The following is a 24,952-nucleotide window of genomic DNA, read 5'->3' as shown; positions in this document are numbered from 1 at the left end:
TATAAAACAAAACAAAAAAACCCTACACCTCTTTCTGTGCGTTAAAAAACAAAAACTATGTAATACAATAACAGAACCCAAAGATTTAAAATCTCTATTAAAGATTTGCTGTAGACAGAACATATCATCATGAGGTCAAATGATAGATTTGCTATTATAAATCACCAAGTAAATCAGGATACTGCTGCACCACAATGAAAGACTTTAAATATTAAATGACACTGGGAAGCTATATCAAAAGGACAGGTACTTACATTACAATTGGAAGACCCATCAAATGTTGAGTAAGAACCATCAGGCCAGTCTGTAGTATCTACAGTACTTGATTGCCTGTGCTGGGCTTCATACTCCTTCAGCTGAAATTTGAAAAGACAGAGAACACATTTTCCAGTGAGAAGGAGCTATCAGTCTTCTTTAAAATAGCAAGAGTTAATGTCTTTTCATTCTTTTTTCCCCAGTATCACTGTGGAATGGGGAGAATCAGACCTTTCGCATTGTCTGTCTCACTTGTTTAAAATAAACTCATTTATTTTGCAATCAGCAGTTTTAATGATGAGATTTATTTTTTAAAGAAGGTGATCTGTGAATACCGAATTTTGATGAATTATCATTGGCAAAATATAAATTACCCATCCCCATCAGAGGCACAGTTTATACTGGACAGACTCACAATATTCTACCAATTTCCTTGATAAAGAAAATGATCTGCAGTGAGGACTAGGAACCGATTTTTATAATTTTACAACTAAAGAACATTTTTTCCACTTTCCAATAAAAGTCTAAATATTTACAACCAACCCTACCAGAGTCAAATTGTTGAGAGGATCATCAAGAACTGATGATTAAAAAAAAGAGAGAAAAAAAAAAAAGAGTTGCTGCTAATAGCTCAGACCACTAGAGGGAAACAATACTGGTATATATAGTGAATATTAAAGATCAGGTAGAATTCTCTCCCACAATTTTTTTTTTAACAGCAGAGATCCCAATATTACCCCCGTGGTGATTTTAAATTTTTGCATTTTTTTCATGTTATGATTCCCAGTAAAGCAGTATTTTCTTCAGACAATAATGTAACCTTATATTCTATGATAGCCTATAGTCACGATTGAGCTCGTGTTTTCTGAATCTCAGGTACCCATACAGAACATCCTGTGCTCCACCACGTTATTTTGCTCAAGGGAACAAAATGACGAGTGGCATACAAACTTTATCATTGGCCTTTTGGCTTCTGAGAAAACAGCTGTTTTTCCTGTGGCTCATCAAAATTCAGATTTTGTAAAGAAACACTTGTGTCAGTCACTAACCTGTCAAAAATTACATCTGTTCTGATTTTAATGTCAAACACCAAAAATGGCTGAGTATGTTTACTTTTAGGACTCAATTCATTTGTCATATATTAAGCATCTATTTTTGGGTAATCTAAGCTATGTTTTCCCATGAACAATGCAATTCCTATCTAATTTATACTACCTAGTGCTAAGTAACAAACAGGCAGTTTTTCCCCCTTTCTTCTCTGTTTTGTGAGCAACTGAAAACTTTGAATTGGTATATCCTACACCATAAAACATGTTTCCCAGGAAAACTGAAGTGTGTACTTATCATACCCTAGCAAGTGCTTCCTCAATAGTGATCATCTTCTCTTTGACCATCATCATTAGCTGGATCCGTTCCTCATCACTCATCGTGATCTCACTGGCCACGTACCCGACATCCTCTCCTGCAGAGAAATGCACCGATAAAACAACCGTGTGAAAGAGGTCACACACAGAGTGGTATGTACTGGAATTGGATTTTAGCTGGATTCTGAGATGTGGTCACCGCATAGATCTGGCTGGCCAGAATAGACCCTCCCCAGACCAATCTCAGTATGATTTGACAGGACTGAATGATTTGGAAGTAACTAAGCAATGATATGAAGTAAATTAGGGCTTGAAAAAACAAGTGTACTGACACTGAAATCAAGACAGTAGAAGGAGAAGGAGAAATAAAATGTGACTGATATAGTTATTGACCCTAAAGACGAGAATCAAGAGAAAGTGCTAATGCCAGGAAAGTCCTGAACTCAGCCCTGAGGAATACTTCGGTCAGCTGAGTGGATGGGAAGCCGTTCCAGGAAAAGTGTGCTGGGCCCTCTTAGCTCTCTGCTGTAAAGCCATGAGCTGGCACACACTGCTGGATGTATTTGGCCTCCCAGCTCCAGGACCTCTTCTGACATGAGCTTGGAACGTCAGCGTGGAGAGTTAAAACTTGAGAGCCAACGAGGACCCACACTTAACTGACAATATAAATGAGCCCCTTTTCAACCTCGTAAGCAGGTTCCTAAATTTTTTCACAACCCATCTGAACACAGTCACGGTGATGCAGGGAGGCATCTGTTTGCAACAGAAGGATCTAACAGATACACATGGGAAAAAAAAGAAATTTTCTTTGTGAAGCAAAATATTTAAAGCAATGCACGGCTGCATTTTTTGAAGAATTAGAGAAGGAGACCTGACAGTTTAAGTGGAATCAATCCTTAAATTTTCACTATTCACCAGATGCATTTCCACTACTCCTTGTAGTGTCTTTTCCTGCAATGAGAGGCTGGATTAAAGCCTAACGCAAACAGGTCTACATAACCAAATGCCAAAGAAAGGAGAAACACCTTTCTAATTAAAACAGGTAAAAATTTATCTCATCAAGTCAGGATCAGAAGAAAAAGCATCATTCATTTTTATATGTTATTTATAAGTATCTGTTAATCACATCATTTTGTGCATGTGCCATCACTGACAACAAGGACTGAAGGTGTCCTAGCAACTTGGAGTTGTGGCCTCACAGAATGCAACTCATCCTTCTGTGAGCCCTGACACAATGGACCAAGTCAGCGATACTTCCAGATCCACAGATCTGTAACTACCACACTGCTGCAAATGAGTTTTACTCTTTTGTAAGGTTGGATCCTTATATTTTATATGGATAGGTTCAAAAGCCCTTTAAAAACATTTACCTTTGGAAGTCTGCCTCATGAGTCCTTTCTGGTTCTTTCGGAAATTCTGCCAAAAAAACTTATTTTTCTTTTTCCAGTCTGCTTTCCCTAAGAGAAAATGAGGGAGGGGGAAAGAAGGGAAAGGGAAGAAGAATTTCAAAAGGAAACATTAGTTAGTAAACACTACAGAAGCTATCAAGTTATATTTTCTAAGACAAAAATGAGATTAAAAAATCCCAAATTTTCTTTGTTTCTTGAGTTAGTCTGTACTAGAACTATGCTGATGTAGCTAATTCAGAGAAATGCACATTCTTTTATAATTGCCAATGCTATAGACGACCGAGATAAGCCAATAACTTACATATTTTGAACTATAAACAGAAAATATTTTACATTCATTTTGATATCTGTTGAGCTGTTAATGTCAAGTTTGGAAGTGTTTTTGAAGTATTTCATTGTTTTATTCTCTCTAGCTGAACCACGATTACGCAGCAAAAGCTACAAGTCAGATAAGGAATTCTCTGATATATGTGTGCATATCTATATAGAAAATAAACACGTTGTGTACATAAATACACACACACATACATTCTGCTACTTGGCATGAGAAATTTCAGGAGACCTTCAGCTACATCTGACTCTTGCTCACTGTATGCCTTGATTGTGCAAGGCTGGGACTACATGTCCATTAAAATCAGATCTGCATACTGCTTGATGACCCAGAAGTAAATTGTTTATTCTAGAAAAGTAACAGGATCTGGATCAAAAAAAGGCATATAATTGTGCTCTGTTGAATTAACCAGGACACATGCTACCAAGATTATGCCATCTGCAAGAGAACATACTGTGCCTGATCTGGCACAAATGCTACCGATTTGGATCTACTTCATCCCTCTGTTTTTCAAAAATTCAAGTGAATGCAGTTTGTTCTGTGCCACTGAGTTTCAGCACGTGACTATGGTATTTTGGATCTTGCCTTAGAAGCCCCAGAGTTGGGCTTATTGACTCTTTGAAAAACAGCTTAATTTTGCACTGTGTGGAAATGATCCTAGAAAAAATTTTAAAAAGAAACAACCCCTCTGCTCTAATTTTTCTTCAACTCTCCAGTGAATAAAATAACGCTAAAAAAAAACAACACCCTATCCAGAATTTTACCAATTTCACTAATGAGTTTGGATACCAATTTGAACTAATTATGGTAAGTTAAAAAAAAAAAGTGAAAGACAACAGAAAACAAATACATATTTAAGAATGCAAAATATTTCAGAAACAAAAGACGAGCCTCTGGCACGACATGCACAAACACAGTTATTCACTGGTGGTGGTAACTTTCAGAATACAAATGGATAGGCTAGAAGTGATCAAACATTAAGGAATTTGAAATTCAATATAATAAGTGAAAAGCTGTGCATTTATCACATGGCAGTACTGGCTGAGCTGCCTCTGAGATCACCGAGACCCCTGGCATCTCACGTTTAAAGCTCCCTCCCCACGCACAGAAATGCTGCTGACTTCTGCTAGCATTCTGTTTACTCAGCTCTTCACATCCTAGCACAAGCTAAACTGAAAACCTGTTTAAGAATTCAATATAAGTATCAAATAAAATGAAATATACTGACCTACAGAGCCTTCTTCCGAACTTGATTTATGAATGGAGAGCCTAGAACACAAAAGAGAAATGGACTTATTGATGCAGACTTCTCACATTTCATGGGAGCTGTCTGATTACAGTAAATTATAGTTTCCAAACAATACATCATGAGCCGTTTCTCTTCCTCTTTCTTCCAAATGCAGCATGTTGGAAACAAAACCTGAACCCACTGGTCTGACCACAGTAACTGAGTTTCCCTCTGCAAGCTCTGAAAAACGCCTTTGACCAGCACAGAAAAACATAACTGACAGAAGCCTATGGTTAAGCCAAAAGCGTCTCGGAATCCCTCAGAAAGAGACTTTTTCACATACTTCCCTCCCTTTCATTTCATTGGCTGCTTTAGAAACTGTAGCACTGGGATGCTGTATTTGTTTAGGTTTTAACAGTTGTGGGCCTTTTTGTCTTTCATCTGGAAATGCTTTATAAATACGCATTCATTAAACTTTCAGAAAGCCACCACGAGGAAGACAGGAGTAGAGATTTAAAGACACGCTGAAGAAAACTTGTCCAGACCCTGTGAAGTGGGACCACGGATGACCGGCGACTACAGCTGCTTCCTCCTTTTTCCCTTCTGTGTGCTTTCCCACCAGTTTATGCTCCCTTACTAAAAAGCTAGTTAGAGAGACTTATTTTAACCGAACATGGACTTTACAAACAACCCACTAATATAGTACATAAGTCTTTTGTTCTCGGTCTTTATGTTCATTGAACCAGTTTTCCATAATGGATTCCAACTCAGTGCCAACGTTCATTGTGGGACCTCTGATGAGACAACATTACCCTCCCACCCCCAGCCCCCCCTCATTGCCTTTTTTTCTCTCTGTGTAAATGGAGCTAATAGAAATTACCAAATCTTGTGAAATTCTTTGAAGCCTTCCTACAGGAATCTCTAACCAGGCTGAGCCAATCCAGTGAAATTACTCTTGCCAGCTTCAACGGCTTTGCTTGAGGCTCCAAGTGCAAAGCATTACTGCAGTATTTTTGGCTGAGAGCTCTGCCCTGTTACATGACAATGCCCTATTGTGCCGTGCCTGTGCTGTACCCATGCAAAATGGAAACACATACATCCCAGCATACCAAGAAGAATTCAAGCCAAATCATTCTGTGAATGAGGCCATGGAATACATACATGTCATATTCTAGTTGCCATCTATAGTGTTTACACGGGTTCCTTGCATTTTCTTGGACTCCCAGAAGAGGGCAATGAAGAGTTTTTGATAAATTCAGTAAACCTCTTGAAGGGAAATTTTAGTTTAAACCAGTTCCGAGTTTAAAAGATGTAAGCAATTACTGGCCAACGTTTAGTAAGCATGAAAAACACACTCATCAATTTGCAAAGACATCATTAGAGGGGAAATGAGACAGTATGAAGTTTCAGTTTGATTTAGAAATTCATCTAGGCAAAGAGGGTTTGGCATAGCAAAGCGCTGAAATCTGACCTCTTTCAACCTCAGACTGATTAAAAAGTTAATCCAGCACAGATTGCAAACCAACTGAAGTAGCTAAACTTCAGATTTGGAGTGCATCAGGTGGAGGGAGACATTTAGTGTTTTCCTTGCTGATAAAGTTTACCTTTGAAGGGAAAAAGTTAATGATATAGGTGTATGCCACCAACTGCTTGGTATTTAAGAAATCAGAATAAGAAATGCAGAAGAAAAATAACCCTCTATACTTTCTGGGTAAAATAACCAGAAAATCCAGTGCCAGAACCAGACTTTCCACATCCAGACATTTAAAGTAAAGATGTCAGTGAGTATTTTTTTTAAATAAAGGAAAAACAGATTAAAAGTATGTGGGCTTTTATACAGAGACAACAAAGTAAAAAGAAAGCCAACTCCTGTTGGAAGTGACAGAACTAAACCAGTAAATGTTTTGTACCTGAGCACTGACCTCACCCACCAAGTGAACAGTTACTTTATCTTAAATTAATTCAGTATTCACAAAATGAACCAAATCACCATCCTTGGAGAGTGAAATCTCTTAATTATCAGAACTTCGCCTCACTAGTGAAATCAGCCTCAAAGCAGAGGCGCTCTCTTGCGCTCTTCAGCCTCCAAATCCATTTGAATTCTTTTCTTCTCTTCCACAGTTGCCAACAATGATGCTAGGAAGCAGCAGGTGTAGTGGCAATGTTTGTGATGTGGACATCTGTTCCCTGGGAATTAGCCTGAGGCCACCAACTCATTCCATGCTGGTTTCCAAAGAAGGGGAAGAGCAACAGGAGCATACTTGTGATGCTCCTGAGCCAGAGAGGGTGAGGAGATGAGTAGGATCCACAGCAAGCAGACTGCCTTCTCCTTTATATCTGATTTAATAAGTATACTGAGTTTCATCAGAGGATGCAAATTCCAGTTATCATTTCATGCATTCCCTGAAGAGGAAATCTTCCATGTCTGGGCTGACCTTGAAAATGCTAACAGCTGGTCTTAAAGGATGGAAATGCCAACAAAGCCTACCACGCAGAGCCTGACAAAGCATTTGCTTCTTAGTTCTATCAGACAACTCTGACACTTAAAAATGCTCAGTGAAATCAATCAAGTGCTTTACTTCCTAGCATAGTACCTCTGAGTTGCTTTACGTCTGATTTGCCAATTACACTCCCTTACCCTGTTAAATCTGCAGCTCCTCTGTGAACGTGCGCTGAAAGTGATTTGTGTTCTTCCATTCATAGACTGATAACTTGTACTGAAAGTTAATGATGCAGTGACACTTGGCAGAAGTCTCAGCACTGCGTGCCTGAAAGGGAGCCAAATGCCATTACTCCACCACGGAGGCCTTCATTTTTGTTGTGGGCTGATGTACAACTTCATTAGCAAGCTTTCAGATGAAATGTACTATGTCACAGCATATAGCAGGAGAAATATACGGGTATATGTTCAGACAGAAAGGAAGACAAAAGATTTACGGCCAGAGGGAAGGAGTACTTTTGTATCTGCCCCAAATCTCTGGGAGTGAGCTTCAGAATGGATCAAAACTTTAATCCACTAATCTCACAAATTAAAAACCATCTTCTAGGCCTTTACTTAGGGCCTCTCAGAGCCACGCTGCCATAACAAACATACAACAACAAAAAAGCAGCACTATAGAGTATCTAAAAATCGAGCTACTACTTTGGGGAATAACAAGATATTACTTCATTTTTGCCTCAGAGAGATGACGGCTTTCAGTGGAGGTGAGTAAATTACACCAGAACACTCAGTGATCAGTGACGCAAGACCTGGTAGCTTGGAACTAGATGATCAAAAAGACTGACTTAACAGAAATGGTTTAACATTCAATGCCAAAATGTGCTAATACACAAACAAGACTGACACAAAAGACAGTATTTCAAATGCTGGAGGTTTGCAGATGACAGAGTACTTGGACATACCTGCTGAAGAAAATGACAGGAAAAAGAAAAAAAAAACCATGCAGTAACAATTTAATCCTAAAAGGCACAAAGAAGGATGGGACATTCCAATGGCAGTATGGAGAATGAATATATATGGGAACAGCCTCTATGACTGAAGTTACTCATGTTCAAGAAAAATGAATTCCAACCAGAAGAGGTAAAGAGAAAAGCTGTAAGGATCAGGGAACTGAACACTTCATCTTAACAGAGAAGGCTAGAAAAGTTTTGCCTCTTCAGCTTGCCAAATTGAAAGCTGAAAGGAGATTAATTTACTGCCTATTAATAAAAAAGGCACAGGAACAAGCAGACATAAGGTGGTAAGAAACAGGGAGTTACCATTTCCTAACTATTTGGACAAACTTAGACCAGTAGGTAGAGAATGGGAGGGCAGCTTTAAAAACTGCTTCTGATAAGATGCCTGAAAGATGTGGACCAGACCAGACATCTGATGAGGATGAGCTGGACACGAGGACTGCCTCTGGAGGGCACTTCTAGTTCTTTTTGCAGACTGTGGGTTCATCGCTTTTGTATGAACAAGAGCAAAGCCAGCCAAGCACAATGGTCTTTGAATCCATCTGTCCATAAAAGTGCTGCAGCTGGGATGACCTTGATGTACCAAAGCAACTTCTCCCTTTATAAATTATCTCTGAAATCCTGGAGGTGGGCTCTAAAAACTGGAATACAAGGAAGAATTGATGCACAAATTTGCTTCACAAGCCCATTGCAACTGAATCTGGTCATAAAGAGGCTTTTAACTTGGCTGTGTTCAGCTTCCCTTGTTAACTCTGGGCTGGTTCTGACCCAGAGAGAGAAACGCCATGGCTTGTCTTGCACAGGGAGCGGCTGATTTCTCAAGACACACGTTCACACGTGCCTCAAGATATGGTGTGCTGGTACACCACAGAATGGGAAAAAGAAACCAGTGACACCATGTGCTGCTTTTATGAATGCACCCGAGCATTTTTGAAAGCTCATCATTCCTGAAGCAGAACTAACACGGGGACTGAGAATGACAGGAAGGCTGACGGGTTTCTGTTTTGCCACTAAGTATGTTCGATGCAGATGTGCTTTAACACACGGCTACGTCTCGTTTATGGCACATAAAATCCACAGGTGCACAGCACCATCTGTTAATGAAACCGCTACTGCTATGATCTTCAATAAACTGATACTGGCCCTCTCCTTTTTCCCGATGACTATTTATACACCATTGAGGAAAATGCTTTTCATGGGATTTTCAGTCTACAGATATTATTCACATTCATAGCAGCAGACAAACTGATGTAAAAGCCCACGCTGGCTTCTGCCGCCAAGCCATTTGGTTATCCGTGTGCATTAGAAATGGCCCAGTCACATAATTAGTATCAACTGACAGACTTGTAACTGCTCCTGACTGAACACAAGGTAATTTATCTAACCAGAGCTGGCACAGGGAAGAAAATGGGCCTTTGGTATTTTTATCAAATTTGCATGAACCTGAAGAGAAAGCAGGCCTGCAAGATTCTGACCTTGCTGGCACCAGCGTGAGAAAGAGATGGAAAGCAAAGACGTTTCATTCAATTATCTTCTCATTAGGTTTCCATAGCAATGGCTCTTTAAGCAGGTCAAAACTTTCTCAGTGGAAACAAACACGGGGCTGCCCGTGGGCGGGCGCGTGTCCCCCCGCCACGACCACGGCGGAGCCACGGGGCTGCCCGCGGGCACTCGACATGGAGGCCGGCGGTGGGGCTGCGTCACACATCGCCCGAGCGGCCTAGCGGGCCGAGGCAGGGGCAGATCGCTGTCAGACGAAAGCTCTTCCACGGCCAAGCATGAGGCAGCGGAGGTGACGCACCGCGTGCACTGCTCGCAGTTCGGCTTCCTCGTGAAAGGCGGCCTTCACGCTGCCCAGCACCCAACTGGCAGGACGGAAAGCTCCTGCCAGCGGCTCGGAGGAGCACTGGTTCCCCTCCTCACGTGTCCCAGGCGGCGCTTGGCTGGCCTCTCGCTCCCATTGTGAGGGTTATTGTGGGAGTTTCCTGCCCTACTTCTCTCGAGGAGGCTGTTTAAAGGCAGCATGAATAATTTGGCTTTGACTAAATCGGGCCTCAAACAAGTGACAACAGGGCCGTACACATTCACTGCTTCTTTTTGATTCCTGCAAGCACTGGGTATAAAGAAACGCATCTTAAATGAGGACATCTCGAGTATGGCAAGCTTTTACTTCTTCCTTTTTTTCCTTCCAACGCTCCTTTCCATTTTTAACCGACCCAAAAGGAACAATTTATTCCGTCAGTAATTAAGTGCAGCCTTTGGCATCCTCACTTTAGGGTTTTGTTTGTTTTCTGCTTTGTTCTCCTCAGTTTCTGCCCTCTCCTTGCCTCACGTCCTCTGGCAGAGGACTCCTGTTTCTTTGCAGAAGAGCTTTCAAATATCTGCCAAAGTTAATTTGGGCACCCTGTCAAGTTGCCAGAATCAAATATGACAGAATTTAAGCCCCCCCATCCATGACCTGGAGTGATGATTTAACAACCTCCTGCTTTCAGAGCTTGACCTGTAGTTTGGATGCGGTAGGGGAAGAGGATTAGGAAATCTAGCGTTAAAAACTACTGGCAAAGGCCAGTAGATTAGTGTACCAAAGGGGGCAGAATTTAGGCTTGCATGAACTCTGCTGTAAAATGAAAGCTGTTTTTATTTAAAGACTGCTGTTTTCAGTAGAAAACACTGCTGAACATGGGGACACCAAACTGCAGGCACTCTCCCAGCCTTAGGCTGATGCGGAGTTCAAGCTTATTCCGCAGGAGTGTGACTGGCATTACTACAGCACATCCACTGCAGAAAATCCTTAAGAACAGATTCAGTCAGTCAATAGTTTCTCCTACAGGGCTGACAACATGCAGATAACCACTTCTGTTCTGGCTTCACTGGCTGGCTGCTAACAGCCTCAGAGAAAACCCCAACTACTGAGCAGCCTGCAACTCCTCCTCTGACATCCACAACAAGCAATCAAGGAGCCGGCCAAACTGCATGCACTCACTCAACGTGGGAGAAGCTCGGTTTAAGACGTGCACCCTGCACACACAGAGCACACGACAAAGATACTCACTCTGGAGAGCAGCTGAAGCCAGGAGCTGAGCACGCAGCTGCCAGAGGCACAGCAGCTCCCCTGTGCTGGAATGCAAAGCCCCCGAGCAATGCTGCCCCATACGCATGAGCTGCTTGCCAGCATCTTCTGCTTCGTGAGGCTGTTTCTGCTCAGCTCGCTGCTCTGGCAGAGTCTGGGATTTCAGGATCATTGGGTAGAGAACACTTAAAATGTACTGAGCTGCAGGCTGAGAAGTATAGCTGGACAAATCATGGCACTTGATATGAAGTATGACCATTTACTTGGTCAGCAGTGTTCTTGAGTGGTACAGATCTAGAAAGAGCCAGTGACTCATGCAGAAGTTGGCAATTCACAACATTCACTGGCATGCAAAGGTGGCAAGATGCCTGTGAAATGCCACAAGCATTACCCCATGCATTATTTTGTGTCCTTCCTTTCTCTAGCAGCTGCAATAAAAAAGAATGAGTACACAGGAGTGACTGTACCTCATCCTGCCTGTACGTAGTGCTCTTGGGTCTCTCACCCACTCTTCTCTCTTTCCGGGCAGTTCTCTGATGCACCACGTTTGAAATTTGCCCAGAGGCTGCTGGAGTGAGCAGTAAGAGCAAGCAGATCTATTTCCCAAGAAGGAAAATACACAACTTCCCCTCTGCAACATCCCCAGTTCTTCTGAAAACAGGATGAGAGTCAGGATGCAGAAGCCTGAGTTCAGGGGACTGGGTTTAACCTGGATTTCCTGGCAAACATGCAGAGCTCATCAGTTTGTCATGTAGGCCTGAATACTCAAAAATGGGAACAGGCTAAAAGTTGGATTACATTGTTTTAAATGCTCTGTTTACAATTATGAGAAAACCTTGCTCAGTCCCCTGCCTGGGTAAACATCCTTGGGGTGTTGCCATCACTTTGAAATAATAGGGATTGTATATACAAACACATCCCCAGATCAACATGCTATGGGGACAAAGAAGGAATAGTAACTACTAAGAACACGCTTATTGCCTATTCGCTACAGTGATTATTCTTCTAGCAAATCAGAAGTCAGTGTGTCTAATAGGAGCACTTGCAGTTCTGGGGAGACTTCTGTTTAAAATGAAATGTCACGGATAGAGGGAGATGCTGCTGCCACTTTGCTGGAGGCAGACTGAGAATCTGTGAAGTTACACCAGCACCACATCTGATGCTATGACTGCAGTTTAAAAGAAGGAAATTTTGGAAAGGGCAAAGGGAAATGAAATTAATTATTAAGAGAAAAAAAAAACTATAAACACCTCATTCCATGCCTTGCATTATTTGCCGAATATTATATGACTAGGAAGCCTGCCCAACTGCTTCATTTACAGAAGTAACTCTAGCATGGCCAAAAACTCAAAGCAATTGTGAGCTGAAGCTTGAACAAACATTACTTTCTTTTCTGCTCTTTATTGATAGCTTTCCAGGCCACATCAGTACCCTTGGCGTTACCCTCCACACTCCTTCACGTGAATCTCACAGGCCTTTGCTACAGTGAAGATTTTTCTCTCCTTGTCAGAATCAATCAAACAAAAAGCATCTTTGGTAGGGCATTTATAATGCATAGAGCAGGTTCATATGTGCAGTCTTTACTTGTAGTTTCATCAATTAACAGGAACAGCGTTGCCAGCAACAGAGGAAGGTGGCACCGCCCCAAATGCCTTTCGGAGGGACAACCACTTGAAGTGACAAGCATGCTGTCTCCAGGCTCGTTTAACCCCTTTTTGCCTCCCTCCAGGCACTACGGCTGTTCTGTGTTACAGCAAATCACCCACTAGACAGAGACTTGCTCGGCAACTTGCTGGACTGAGGGGACCAACTAATTTCATGCTGGCTTTGAACAGATGGTAATAATAATGACCTGGGCAGTACGGTTAGTAAGACTCAAGGCAAGACTGAACATACACTGCCTGTCCACATAAACGGGATTTTTTCCTACCACAGGGCATCAAGGCTGAGCTGTTTTCACTGCGGTGCACAGTGGAGCCTGTCAGACTTTCTCTTCAATCGGGCACCACAGAAAAGGAAAACCATACCAAAGGTTAAAACAAACACAGTTTCTTCCAGACTCTCTCAAAGCCTCTTTCTGTCTGGAATCTCTCAACTGTCAAATTAAACAACCATCCAGGTGTGTTATTTTAGAGCTTTAGATCCTGGTAGGGTTAAGCTGCAGGGTGTGCAAACAGCAGCTCTGGGTGAGGGAGCTACTGGTGACTCCTGCAATACATTGTGCCACTTGCTCTCGACTCCTCATCCCAACAGGAGTTTTTCTCTTTTTTTTTTTCCACTTTCTGAAGCAACCCGCTCATGACACCATACAAACAACTCTTCTTAGCTTACCCTAGAAAAAAGTTTGTATTTTCAATACATGGACATGTAATTTTTTGTCGGCCAAGCCTTTACTTGGGCTTTGGAAGAGTATGCACAACAACAGATTTTTCAGCTCCGAAAAGTCTGGATGGGCATTTTGGGACAAATCTTTCTAATTCAGACCTCCAAATCTGTTTCTGAATATAAGAAACCAATGCACATATACATCCAGTTTCATGTTTGACAAAACGGAGTCTTCTAACAACAAAAGAAGCTTTGTAAAAGGTTCACCCCAGATCTATCACACAGCAGCGGTGGCCACAGAAGCACTGCCCCCAAAAGGACAAACTGCCTGTCTCTTGTAGTATGCCCATGCAGCAAAATTCAGCTGAAAGTCATAAATTAGACAACGCACACAAAAAGGCTCTAGTTCTGACACATCCTCCCCCCAAAACATCAAACTCAGCATCTTAGTAAGAAGTACAGATGGACTTAAAATAGTCATTTTTCAGCAGATCAATTTTATAACCTTTCCCTCCCTGGAAGAGGGCTGAACTGACACGGGAATGCCTCTAAGCTAGAGAACTGAAACTAGCATTGATGGGGCGGGCTGCCACTAATAGGCACAGGCCTGTATCGTTTCTGCTTTGATTATTTTCTATGGCATCGAGTAGATACTTGTTATTTTCAACACTCTGCCCAGTTAGCATCCATTATGTTGGCTTGTTTTCTAAAGTGCGAAGTTTTGATCTGACCTCCCCTGTGCCAGTTGCACATATCTGATTGGGTTAACCACACGCATCCCTCAGCTGACAGAAAAATCCTCAAAAAGGACACCTGTATTCTTGATAGGTCTACAAAAATCATAGGTCTCTTCCACCACAACTAAGATAATGAAGTTAATTTCCTTTCAGTGAAGTAAATGGGTACTCTTGGAATACAGTCATTCAGAAGATGTTTCTGTAGATACTGTCTCCTTACTCAGTTACTTGTGGTACAACACCTACACAGAGACACATTTTAGGAAGCTGGCTAGAACTTGTAAGAGGAGTTCATTCCCAGTTGTGTGCTGTCCTTCTGTGAGATTTTATCTCATCATTATCTGAGGTGGGATAATGATGTTGTTTACCCATGGGGAAAGCGCTTTGAGACTGAGGGAGAAGTATTATGATTACAGGATAACCTTGGAGGCTTACTTCCCAGACTACAGTACTCATCATGTTCCCATCCACTTGGCATTTTTGGTTTCGTTACAATGCTAGACAGGGAAGTATCCTTGAAAAGAACTTCTCCATGTTTCAATATCTGAAGCACCATTTTTAAATCTTAAGCTTGTAGGCTTTCTCTCTTAACAGCACATCAAATGGGGGCAGTGATGGTACCAAGGTAAAATTCACTCGTTTTCAAAACAGCCTAAGATGGATAAGGTATCTACCTCAAGCAAGCCATCCACTACTTTCTCTGTGAGTGACGAAGAGAGACAAGGCACCTCTAAAACATAATTCATCACTTTCCAAGATCTTCAGCATGAATCAGCTTTTAGACGTTTTTGCAGGAAGCTCCTAAAGAGCTGTTCCATACCAAACACCTGACTTCCATACGGCCAACACTCAGTGAGGCAAGTCCCATGCACCACATCTACTGCAGCTCTCTCTAGAACTGACGCTGGTTCTCCTGAATGAGCAAGAGCATGGGCAGCAATTTTATAAAACCTTCCTGTTATGGTCCAGTGGTGAATCATGGCTCCGCTAGAAGCTATTCAAATGCGAGACCGTAAAACTTTACTAAATAAAGCACCTCACATTCAGATCTGGACTCCATGCACTGCCTCTGAACTAGCCCAGCTGGCACAACCCTACGACGTGCAGGCAATTGGAAATACAGTGTCAGTTGTCTTCATGCACTACTGCACGTTACCCTTAGCAGTAGGGAACCGAGATCTTGGGATCAAAGGAAGGAGGTGCAGAAAACAAGCACGCATTGCAGCAGGAGGTGACAGTAAACAGAAACCCTCTCAGTCCACACAGAGAGCTTTTTATTAAGGACTGCTAAAATTAAAGTTCCTTTTAACTTGGTTTTTAAATACTTCACTCCCTTGGCACCTTCTTCAAAAGCACAGTTACAAACCCAGGAGTGCACAGGAAAAGGAAAGTGGTTTAAGTTTGTAGCTCTCCCTTCCTCTAATCTATCTTTTTTGGCTGCATTTAGGTCTAGCCCCAGAAAGTTATTTTTAAACAGGTTTAATTTGCAGAGAATGTGCAATCAGTGATGTTTCTGAGAAATGACTACCAGTTTTATCAGTGTATGCATGTCCCAAGTGCACACAGAAGGGAGAAAAGATAACTCTCCCTTGATTTAAAAAAGAATAATAATAAAATGCCAAAAGAGGAGAGAGAGAGCAGGTTCCAAAATGGGAACCAAACATAATAGAGGCTGGATCTTAAATCTCGAAGTACCGATGCAATTTTAAATTAATTTACTACAAGGAAAAAGAAAACACCAAATTTCCCCTCTCCTTTCTTGCCTCCTGTGCCCTCACTTACTTTCTTTCAGTGTCTGGTGTTGACGCGGTGCTGCTGAGACCCAGTGACTCCTGCAAGAGAAGACACACAGCAGTGAGAGCAGATGTGAGAGCAGCCTTTGCCCAGTTTATGCAGAATATCAAATTAAAAAACAAACAAAAATAGATGACCAAAACCAAAGTGTTTACCTCAATTTGGGATCTCAGCTGTAGAGATGTGGGGCTGGCATCAGGTTTCTCCTAAAACAGAACAGATGCCAGGTTAATAAAATGTCCAAACAACAGGAAGAAGAAACTGGAAGTGGAGAAAAAGGAAGAAACAGGATAACAGAACCTTGGGCTACCTCAAAACCTGCTGAATGGGAAACATTAACCTCTCCAGGAGGAACCACTCTCTGGATACATTCTGAAATACTCCAGCAAAAGCTAATTCCATTCCTTATCACTGGAGGTTACAGAAAAATGTAAGATTGCCACACAGAAGGGATTCAAAACTTAACAGGAGGAACGAGTTGTTTTCTCTAAATGGTCAATGCTTAAAAGATGCTCATGGAAAAGGCCTGTCACTCCTTTCCGTATTTCAGAATTCCCTCCCTTATATATTTATTAGTGATTTCTTGTTAAGCCACTTGGTGTCTCTAGGCTCTGTACAGGGTTCTAAAAAGGTTACAGTCCCTGACAAACATGGGGGACAGAGTGAAAGCTCAGGATCTGTTTCTGTTCACAGACTGCATGAGCCTAAACGTACTTGGCTAGAGCAGACTGTGACTACATACACATCATGAACCATTCCCCAGCCTTCTAACCATTGGCACCTGTGATACAAGACTTACAAAAAACATAATTTACAAATGCTTAGCTACAACAAAAAAATTGCTGTTTTGAAACTTTAAGGTATCATTTATAAAGAATAATAGATAATAACTAAGTGCGAAAGCAGTATTTTTCACTAAATATTTTCTATTCCAAGCCAGACAGAAAATGCCAAGTCAGTTCACTGCCAGGTAAAATAACCATTTTCCATAGCCCAGTGTTCAGGGCGTTGCTCAGTGACAGTGCATAAGAGCCAGGAACAATGCCTACAACTTTTGGGTCCCAATTACCATACTAACAATGTGGCGAGAAAAAACATTCACAGGCTTTAGTTTCTCAAATGAATAAAATAAAAAATGAGTTTCAGAAATTAGGCAGTTGAGGTTTGGGGTTATGCATCACAAAACATCCTTTGGTGAAAATACCACTACCAACAAGAACTTTCCTCATGTAGGTATCTGTATTTCTACTACAGCTGTGGATTAAAAAGAAGCAAAGATATAAAAGATGCAAAAATTACACTATACCATCACACAACTTATTAGTTAAATTCAAGATGATTTTCTGACAATTTGTTTTAAAGAATAATACGCAGGAAAAAAATCAGCATTGAAAGAGCATTTTCTTTTAACGGACTGAAAATACCAAGAGGATTCTGCTCTGTTTCAGCAAGGTCTGTTTTTCACACAGAGATGTGCCAACAGGATGGACTTCAAAGCACTTTCCCCCAAATATCTGGGATATAATCAGCTACTCCAGGACCCAGTCACTGAGGCTCCCTTCGTAGTCAATGGAGAGGCAGCAACTCCTACAGAGTAACTCGCCTGGCTGGCTCCCGATGCCTCAAGTTAGACGAGGTGAGTCCCACTCGTGGTATCTAATTTAAGACTGTTAGCCAGCTACCTGAAAGGCACCTAGCATTAACGAGTCTGGCTCTAGTCAGTGGGAAAATTCCAACTGGAATGATGGAACAAATTATAGTTATTTGTCAGGCAAGAGACCTGCAATTCTCTGCTTGATCTGCATGTGAAGCAGCAGGGGAGCCTGCTTATGACCAGCTATTCTCAACCAGCTCTACCCCTAGAGAAGTCGGTACTGTAACCAAAGGGCCAGCGTAGCTGAGTAAGCAACCACAGTCGTCCACACGCTCAAAAAAAAAAAAAAAAAGACACGGATTTATTTCTCAATCCTGGAGGTCTTTCTGTTCATGCATTCCTCAGCCCACATATAAACCTCTTATCTCTGTGAAATTGTACTTCCTATGCCCTTTGTTTACTGAAAGGGTGACAAAATGTTCTTAGCATTTAATACAAAAAGGAAAAGTAGACACAATTTTCTGGAAATGCAGCCTTTTAATGCTGAACAGGAAACTGCCGCTAAGTGCCATGAAGTGGTGTGGGATTAGCGCTCCCAGAAAGTTTGCAAGGGCAGAGGAGCCCAGCCTGCTGACGGCCCCGGCAGCCCGAAGGACACAGAGTGGCTCATTGCCACGTGCTTGGTATTGAGCATTCAGGGCTGACACGGGGTCATTGCTCAACTCACGGGTTTTGCCTAAACATGCGCAGTCTGGGTATCTGCTTTTGCTGATCCTACAGCACAGAAAGGGAACTGAAGTCCTAGAGTGGAAGTCAGCACCACAAGGGGACCGCATCCACTCTCTGGCAGCCCCAGCAGGGCTCCTTCTGCAGTTAAGCAGAAGCTGGACTGAGCCCAGGGAAATTCCACAGATGCTCACAGATCAGGGAAGTGAAATTAGCCGTTTGGCACCAGGCATCCCTCTCTTTGTCCTTTGGCTCCATCAAAATGGAATCCAAGAAAATTGTTTATCCAGAGAGGACCGTGGGCACACCGCTGCAGCCCTCCTCACCCACTGGCCCACCCTGGCCTTGCAGCCCGCAAGGAGGAAGGGAGCAGAAGCCCTGTGCCCCAGACATGTCTCATTCACGGGCACCTCATTTGTCCGCTGACTGGCAGACGGCTGAGAAATGGAGCATTTTACAAGCTATCACATCTTCAAGTTTCACGTAGTCAGGAAGGAGAATCCACTGTGCGTCCAACATGCCTTTGGATCCCAACTTCTCAGCAGTAAATATTCCACTTTCTGATGATTTATCTGTTGCCTTAAAAAGCCGCCTGCTGCATTTTTTTTTTAATAATGCAGTTTTTGTAAATTATCATTTACAAGATGCTATCTGGATTCCCAAGGCCTTATAAAAGTCTTTTGCTTGAGCAGTTGCTCGTGAATTTGTAGCCTGAGATTGCAATTAGATGGAAAGTTACCATTTTCAGCCTAAAATGAAAACTATTCAGATGAATAGCCAGCTGCATCCTGTGTAACAAAATCCTAAAAAAAGCTGACTGTATTTGCTTTCTTTTTTCCTCACTGTCAAGCCCACCCTGTTTGAACAGGAGCAGTTTTATATGATCAGGATGACTGGAGGACAGAAGCAAGGACAACTCTCCTCTTCCTCCTCTAAAACTTTGCAGTGCTGGAATGCAAAACACCCGACAGTCCTGTATTACTGCGATTATAATACCTACCCCCATTCTACTTCCAACAGAATGATGTTTTTGCTATTACTATTTAGACAAGAAACCAAAGGAAAATACTTAGGAAAATATTACTAAATGACTGAAATTCTGGCACAGGTTTTGATCACGGATCACAGAAATTTTACCAACCTGGACTAATTCTATTTATTTAGGTTAAAATCTGTTAAGCCTTATGTTACAAATCCACAGGTCGCGTTGACTTTAATACATCAGGATCAAAGCCTTTTTTCTATCAAGGACTAACTCTAGAAGGTTGAGAAAGCCTCATATTGTTGGCATGCTATGTAGCACGCTACATCTTTTAAAAAAATATTTCCAAAGATTGGTTTCATGAAAGCACATCTTTCACCATTCTGAAGTGAATCTTAAAAATGAAACATGGGAGAGCTTGGGTTTATAGAAGACACCGCTGCAGTAGCAGCCACCACTAGCCTGCATTTCCAGCGCTCTGGTCTAGACGAAGCAGGCGTCAGGGCGATCGGCATTTTCTGTCCTTTCAGCCTGCTGCCCCAGATAACTGCCCATCACATGGATCCATGAAGCTCGTCTGCTGCGTACCAGACATTCATGCCACTTGCACACTAAACAAGTGTTTGTGCAGGAAATCTACTGATCTGAGAAAGTGCCTGCAGACTCCTTAAACTATGTGATCAATCCAGCATTTTCCAAAAGTGTCTGATTTACTTGAGTGATGTCTGGATTTAAAGGGTCCTTTCTGAAGGACTCACTGCACACAGACACTATCGATGTATATTGCACATGTCCCTTACACTGTATAATTCACAGCACCTGCGATTTGAAGATTCTAGGCAAATGGAGATATTCAGAAATTGTATCCATCCCCCAAGAAATCCCATAAGAGGGAAGGCCCAAAAGAAGGAAGGCAAATGGTAGCTTAACAGCGGTTTGTCTAGCTCCCCTCTGGGTCCAAGGTTATCACCATACTGGACCTCAAATACTGATTTTAGGGCCAGAGGAAGCTGATAAAAATTAGTAATTCTAGCAGACAAGGGAAGGTGAGTGGGCACGGCTGTGCCCAGGTCTTGCCCCTGGCTGCGCTGTGGACGCTGCCAAAAGTGGCCACCGAGCTGAAGGGGTAAGGCTCAGGTGGTCTGGTGCACGAGAAGTGTGTCAGTGTCATTTTTTTTTCTCCCAAATCTCTCATATTGAAAGAAAAGGCAATTTGTGAGCTTAATGACCAGGAGTTGTGGTTTATGCTTCAACCCTTAAGTTGATCGCCTCAGGGCCCAAGAAAGAAGCTTCCTTTACAGGTAGCTTTCCTGTTTACTTTGTTCACTGTGTGATTTATCAAGTCATTAGGTTGCAATTTCTCTTCAAATAATTAAATAATTTCTAAATAATTATTTAAAAAAACTTAAATAATTTCTAAATGTCATTTCTGTTTTATATGCTATCATCCTTGTAAACATGCTGAAAACAGTCTTACTGTCTTCTATGAATTAGGCCTGAGAAATGCATAAGGGAAGAAAGTATTAAAGCACAAAGCGTACAGGGAAGAGGCTTGAAACACATTTCCTGACTGTAATGACAGGCTCTGAATTCGTGAGGGACTTTTCCTCCTGCTGTAACTTCAGTTCAGTTGTTCTGAGTGTAACACAAGAGATAAGGGAAATCTCTGCCTATCTGAAGGTATGACTGTTCTGCTACTGAAATACACGAGCGTGGTGGAGGAAAGCATCCAAATGGAAACCTGGGCACCCAGAGCAGGGCTTGTGCGTTCTACAAGAGGGCATTTGTGTATTTTAATTACCTCAGCATTAAGCTTCATCTACGTTCGACACTACAACTTTGTCAGTTTAGGAAATTACATTTATTGAATCAATCCCTTACAATTAGAAATTCATGAACCTCTTCACAGTTTCTACCACAGGAGCTGTATGCATCTAAATTATAAATTTAAACATTCCTGTGCAGATCCCAAGACAGGATTAATCTCACTCTGCAGACAGCAACTGTGAAAAGTGAGACATGCACAAGTGCTGGGGAAATTTAGTGACATAACCAATGGAAAAGATGACTGAAGTGCTCATAAATTTTTAAATAATTTTAGGAAACCATTTCCACAGGTGTAAACAAAGCACCTACAGCAAAAAAACTTCTGCAAGAAAGTTCTGAAAGTCTCTTCCCCCAAACACCCTCCCTGTTTGCTCTGAAGGTGCACTGCCTGCTCCAGTCTTGCTCCTGGAGTGATTAACCACCACCACCACATCTGACAGACAGCCGGAGCACCACAGGGCTCTAAGCATTTGTTTTGCTCGGAAAGCAGTCGTTCTGCCTGGAGTCCTCCATCACACATCACATTTCAGGCTCTGCAGAGGTTCTGGAGAAGGTGCAGGCAAGCCTGTGTGCAGGGACCGTGCAGGCACACAGGTGCTTAATGGAAATTGCCTAGGAGGCACTAGCCACGCGTCACGGAGCAGAATATAGAAATAAAAAGCCCAATCCCCGTGGCTACTGCCTCAGCAAGTATTTGAAGGGATTACCCAGCTCAGTGAGCTTCCAGGGGTACAGATCAGTAGAAGTCCCGTTTTGAGGCTCAGACTGCTGCCTCCGGTCCGTCCTTCCACCGGAGCCATTTTGGTGGAGAGAGGAGAAGCTTTTTGCTCCACTGCTCCTACACGTCAGGGCCAGAGCTGACACAAGCTAAACGATAACATCCTGCAGCAGCAGCAAAACGCTGGACCGAGGAAAAGAACTATGCAGGAGAAATGGTTAAAAAATGGGATTTCAACCAAGTAAATACTTCTACACATGAAACAGCAGTCCAAAAGTCTCAATGCCTCACAAACAACACAGACATAAGCCAAATCTTAGCTTAACTACTGATGATGGTAGCTTCAGAACAAACACACCGCTACAGCACTCACGTGCCTGCTTTTAGCAGTAGGCATGAAAGAAAAACCATGCCTCTTGGCTTGATGCAGGTGCTGGACCTATCGAACGTAACACGTCACAGGGAGCAGTGCTTGACATTCTCCCCTCTACCAACAATAAAAGCACAAGTGGTTGTTTTTGTTTTTTTCCCCCAAGTGAAATACATTGCATTCAACACCAAGGTTGGAAGCCACAGGGGCTGAAAAACATTCTCCAGTGATTTTGAAAAACATAATTCATTAGTAATTACAAAGGAACGACAGCCTTTGTAAAGCTCTGTAACAATAAAAAGCTACGCAGAGCTAACTCATAAATCCATTCGTAACAAACAGAGTCTGAACCCAGTGAAATTACAGCGCAGACAGAGAAAAAAAAAAAAAAACAGCAGCAAAAGGCTTCAGAGAAAGGAAGGTCGATACAAGAACACAGCTTTCTACGTGGGAAAATCAGATACATTCTGATCAATTTTCCAAACAAGCTGAAGCAAGCCCAAAGCTACAGTAGCTCTCTCTGTGCTAAAAATGTAATAATGTAAAGGCGTATATATGCAACCGGGGCACTGCGGGTCTTTGATTGATGTATTTTACACCCATTACCCAAACACTAAAATGGTAAAACTTCTACGCTGGTGTAACTGCATCTGCACTAGAGCTGTTGCTGGTATAAATAGGACCTGTCATAATTGACTAAAAGTCCTGATGTCTGTCAGCATTAACAGCTAAACTTCTGTTGTTCAAGTATAGCCAAAAAATACTTAATGTGAGGAGAAACAGTAATAGAAAACAACACAAAAGAGGTGGGGTTTCAGGAAGCTCGTGAGGGTGTTCGTGGCATTGGGGAGAACTGTGATCTTTCAGGTGGATGAAAAAATAGCCAAACACATCAGGAATGTTTAAACACGAAGTGAGAGGGTAAGTAAGCAAGCACACAGCTTTGTTATAGCGTGCTCTGCGGTGGGAGCAGCCTGGGTGGGCAGATGCAAAAACTGTGGCAGCAGCAGCACAGGGGACAAGCTGGGACTGGGGGACCAGGCTTTGTGCCCAGTGTGTCCCCACAGAGGGGTGCTGGCACAGGACAGGTACCTGCACACCGAAACAGGGATCTGGCATCTCCGTGAACTGCACGCTGCCCCCACCCCTTGCTTTCCAGCAACTACAGGGTCAGGAATTTAGAGTGGTTTTGAAGTGAAACACTAACAGTGTTGCAGATAAGGGGACAAGAATCACAAGCAGCTCCTCATCTTTACAGCCACAGAGAGTATTCCAAACTTCTCCTGAGTATCAACAGCTTTGGTCAGCTTTTATGCACCTTTCAACTTCAAAATACCAGTATCCTGGTTATGTTCCGTCTCCTTTTGTAAAGCATTTCTCAGAACTTACTGATTTTTCATTTCCATGTATACAATGCTGTACTACCTTTATTATTAAGCTTATTCACCATTTTCCCAATTTTTCTTCAGTATTTTCAAGAAGCACAGAAGACATGTTTTGGTTTTGAAAACGTGCAAGGAAAGAAAAATGCAGTCTCAGGCTAAGACTGATGCCTCAAGGAAACTTCTACAGCCGTACTATAAATCCTCTCAAACAGACATGCCATGGAAACGCTGGTAACACAGATCCACTCTAAGCTGTATTGGTATTGATTATGCATTTGTGCACATACAAGCCACTATCCATGCCTGCAGCAGACAAAATTTCAGGTGATCTATATTGCAAATGAATACAAGCTTGTGAGTTGAATCAACTGCTACACCAAAATCCCAGGGGTTCTGGTGAGTTTGGTTGTTATTGTGGTACTGCTATTTTTACAAGCATACTCACACTTTGACATAATTCATTATACTAGCTAACATTAAAAAAAAAAAACACACCTCTATGTTGTTTTCACTTTATGTTGTACCAAACAGTAAGTTACCAATGAGTTTTTCAGAAGATCTGCAGCAGAAAAACTACAGCTGACTTTGATTCGCTAAGGCCTTAAAAACATTGGTGAAATTCTGGAGTAGGCAAATAGGAAGAAAGCGCTATTCATTAAAAAATCCACAAAGAAGGTTTTTTTTTGTATTGCCACAGATGCATGGGGTACCAGTAATCAAGTCCTTCATTTCAGGAAAAAAAGAAATATTCTGCATTACTTTCATTCTGGGAAAGCTGTGATTTGCTTTACTTGGGGAAAAAGGAGATTGGTTAAAAAAAAAAAAAGTTACAGAAGTTACCCAATGGAAAACAGGATGTTTTAGTTTAAAACTTTCCCCTCCAGCTTTTTTTTTTTCTGTCTCTAATTTATGTCATGCTCATAATCTGCAATGCATTTTATGTCAGAAACATCCATCATTATAGTTACTGTCACGTGCAGACTGGCTACTGCAGTGAAGTGAGACAGTTCTCCCATCTCATTTATTTCAGCCACCTCACCTTACAGAGGCTCAGAACAGCAGAACACATTTGAAAGAGATCTGTACCTTCCTATTCCTTCTCTTGGATCCTTTAGCTAAGGCTGGGTGCCAGCCTTACTTCTGTGACCACCCTGCTTTGGGGGGCATGTTGGCAAGCAGGCAGAAGAGCTCCACAGCCAGGGTACCGCTATCGGGCCACGCTCTTCAGTGCTTGCAACCCACTCCTGGCTTCATACTCCTGGGGGAAAATCTGCCCCTATATTCAAGCTGCTGATTTTAAAAGGTCTGTATATAGAGAGGCATGTACACATATTTTGTGTCTTCTTTTTAAATGCGAAACTGAGCCTTCCAGAACATGACT

At 42.1% G+C, this 24,952-nt stretch overlaps 1 protein-coding gene across 1 annotated transcript in view; it reads right to left on the bottom strand.

Moving 5' to 3' along the window:
* The window catches only part of SASH1 (SAM and SH3 domain containing 1), a 554,055-nt gene that overhangs the window by 47,704 nt on the left and 481,399 nt on the right, over positions 1-24,952 (bottom strand). Inside the window, 6 exon segments of the mRNA XM_048076923.2 lie at positions 255-356; positions 1,605-1,717; positions 2,990-3,076; positions 4,588-4,628; positions 15,958-16,007; positions 16,125-16,175. Of these exon segments, the coding sequence (XP_047932880.2) occupies positions 255-356; positions 1,605-1,717; positions 2,990-3,076; positions 4,588-4,628; positions 15,958-16,007; positions 16,125-16,175 (444 nt within the window).

The sequence above is a fragment of the Anser cygnoides genome, chromosome 3 (genome assembly GCF_040182565.1).
Source record: "Anser cygnoides isolate HZ-2024a breed goose chromosome 3, Taihu_goose_T2T_genome, whole genome shotgun sequence".
In the NCBI taxonomy this organism is placed as follows: Eukaryota; Metazoa; Chordata; class Aves; order Anseriformes; family Anatidae; genus Anser; species Anser cygnoides.
The sequence above is the reverse complement of the archived record's forward strand: the minus strand, read 5'-3'. Positions and strand labels throughout refer to the sequence as shown.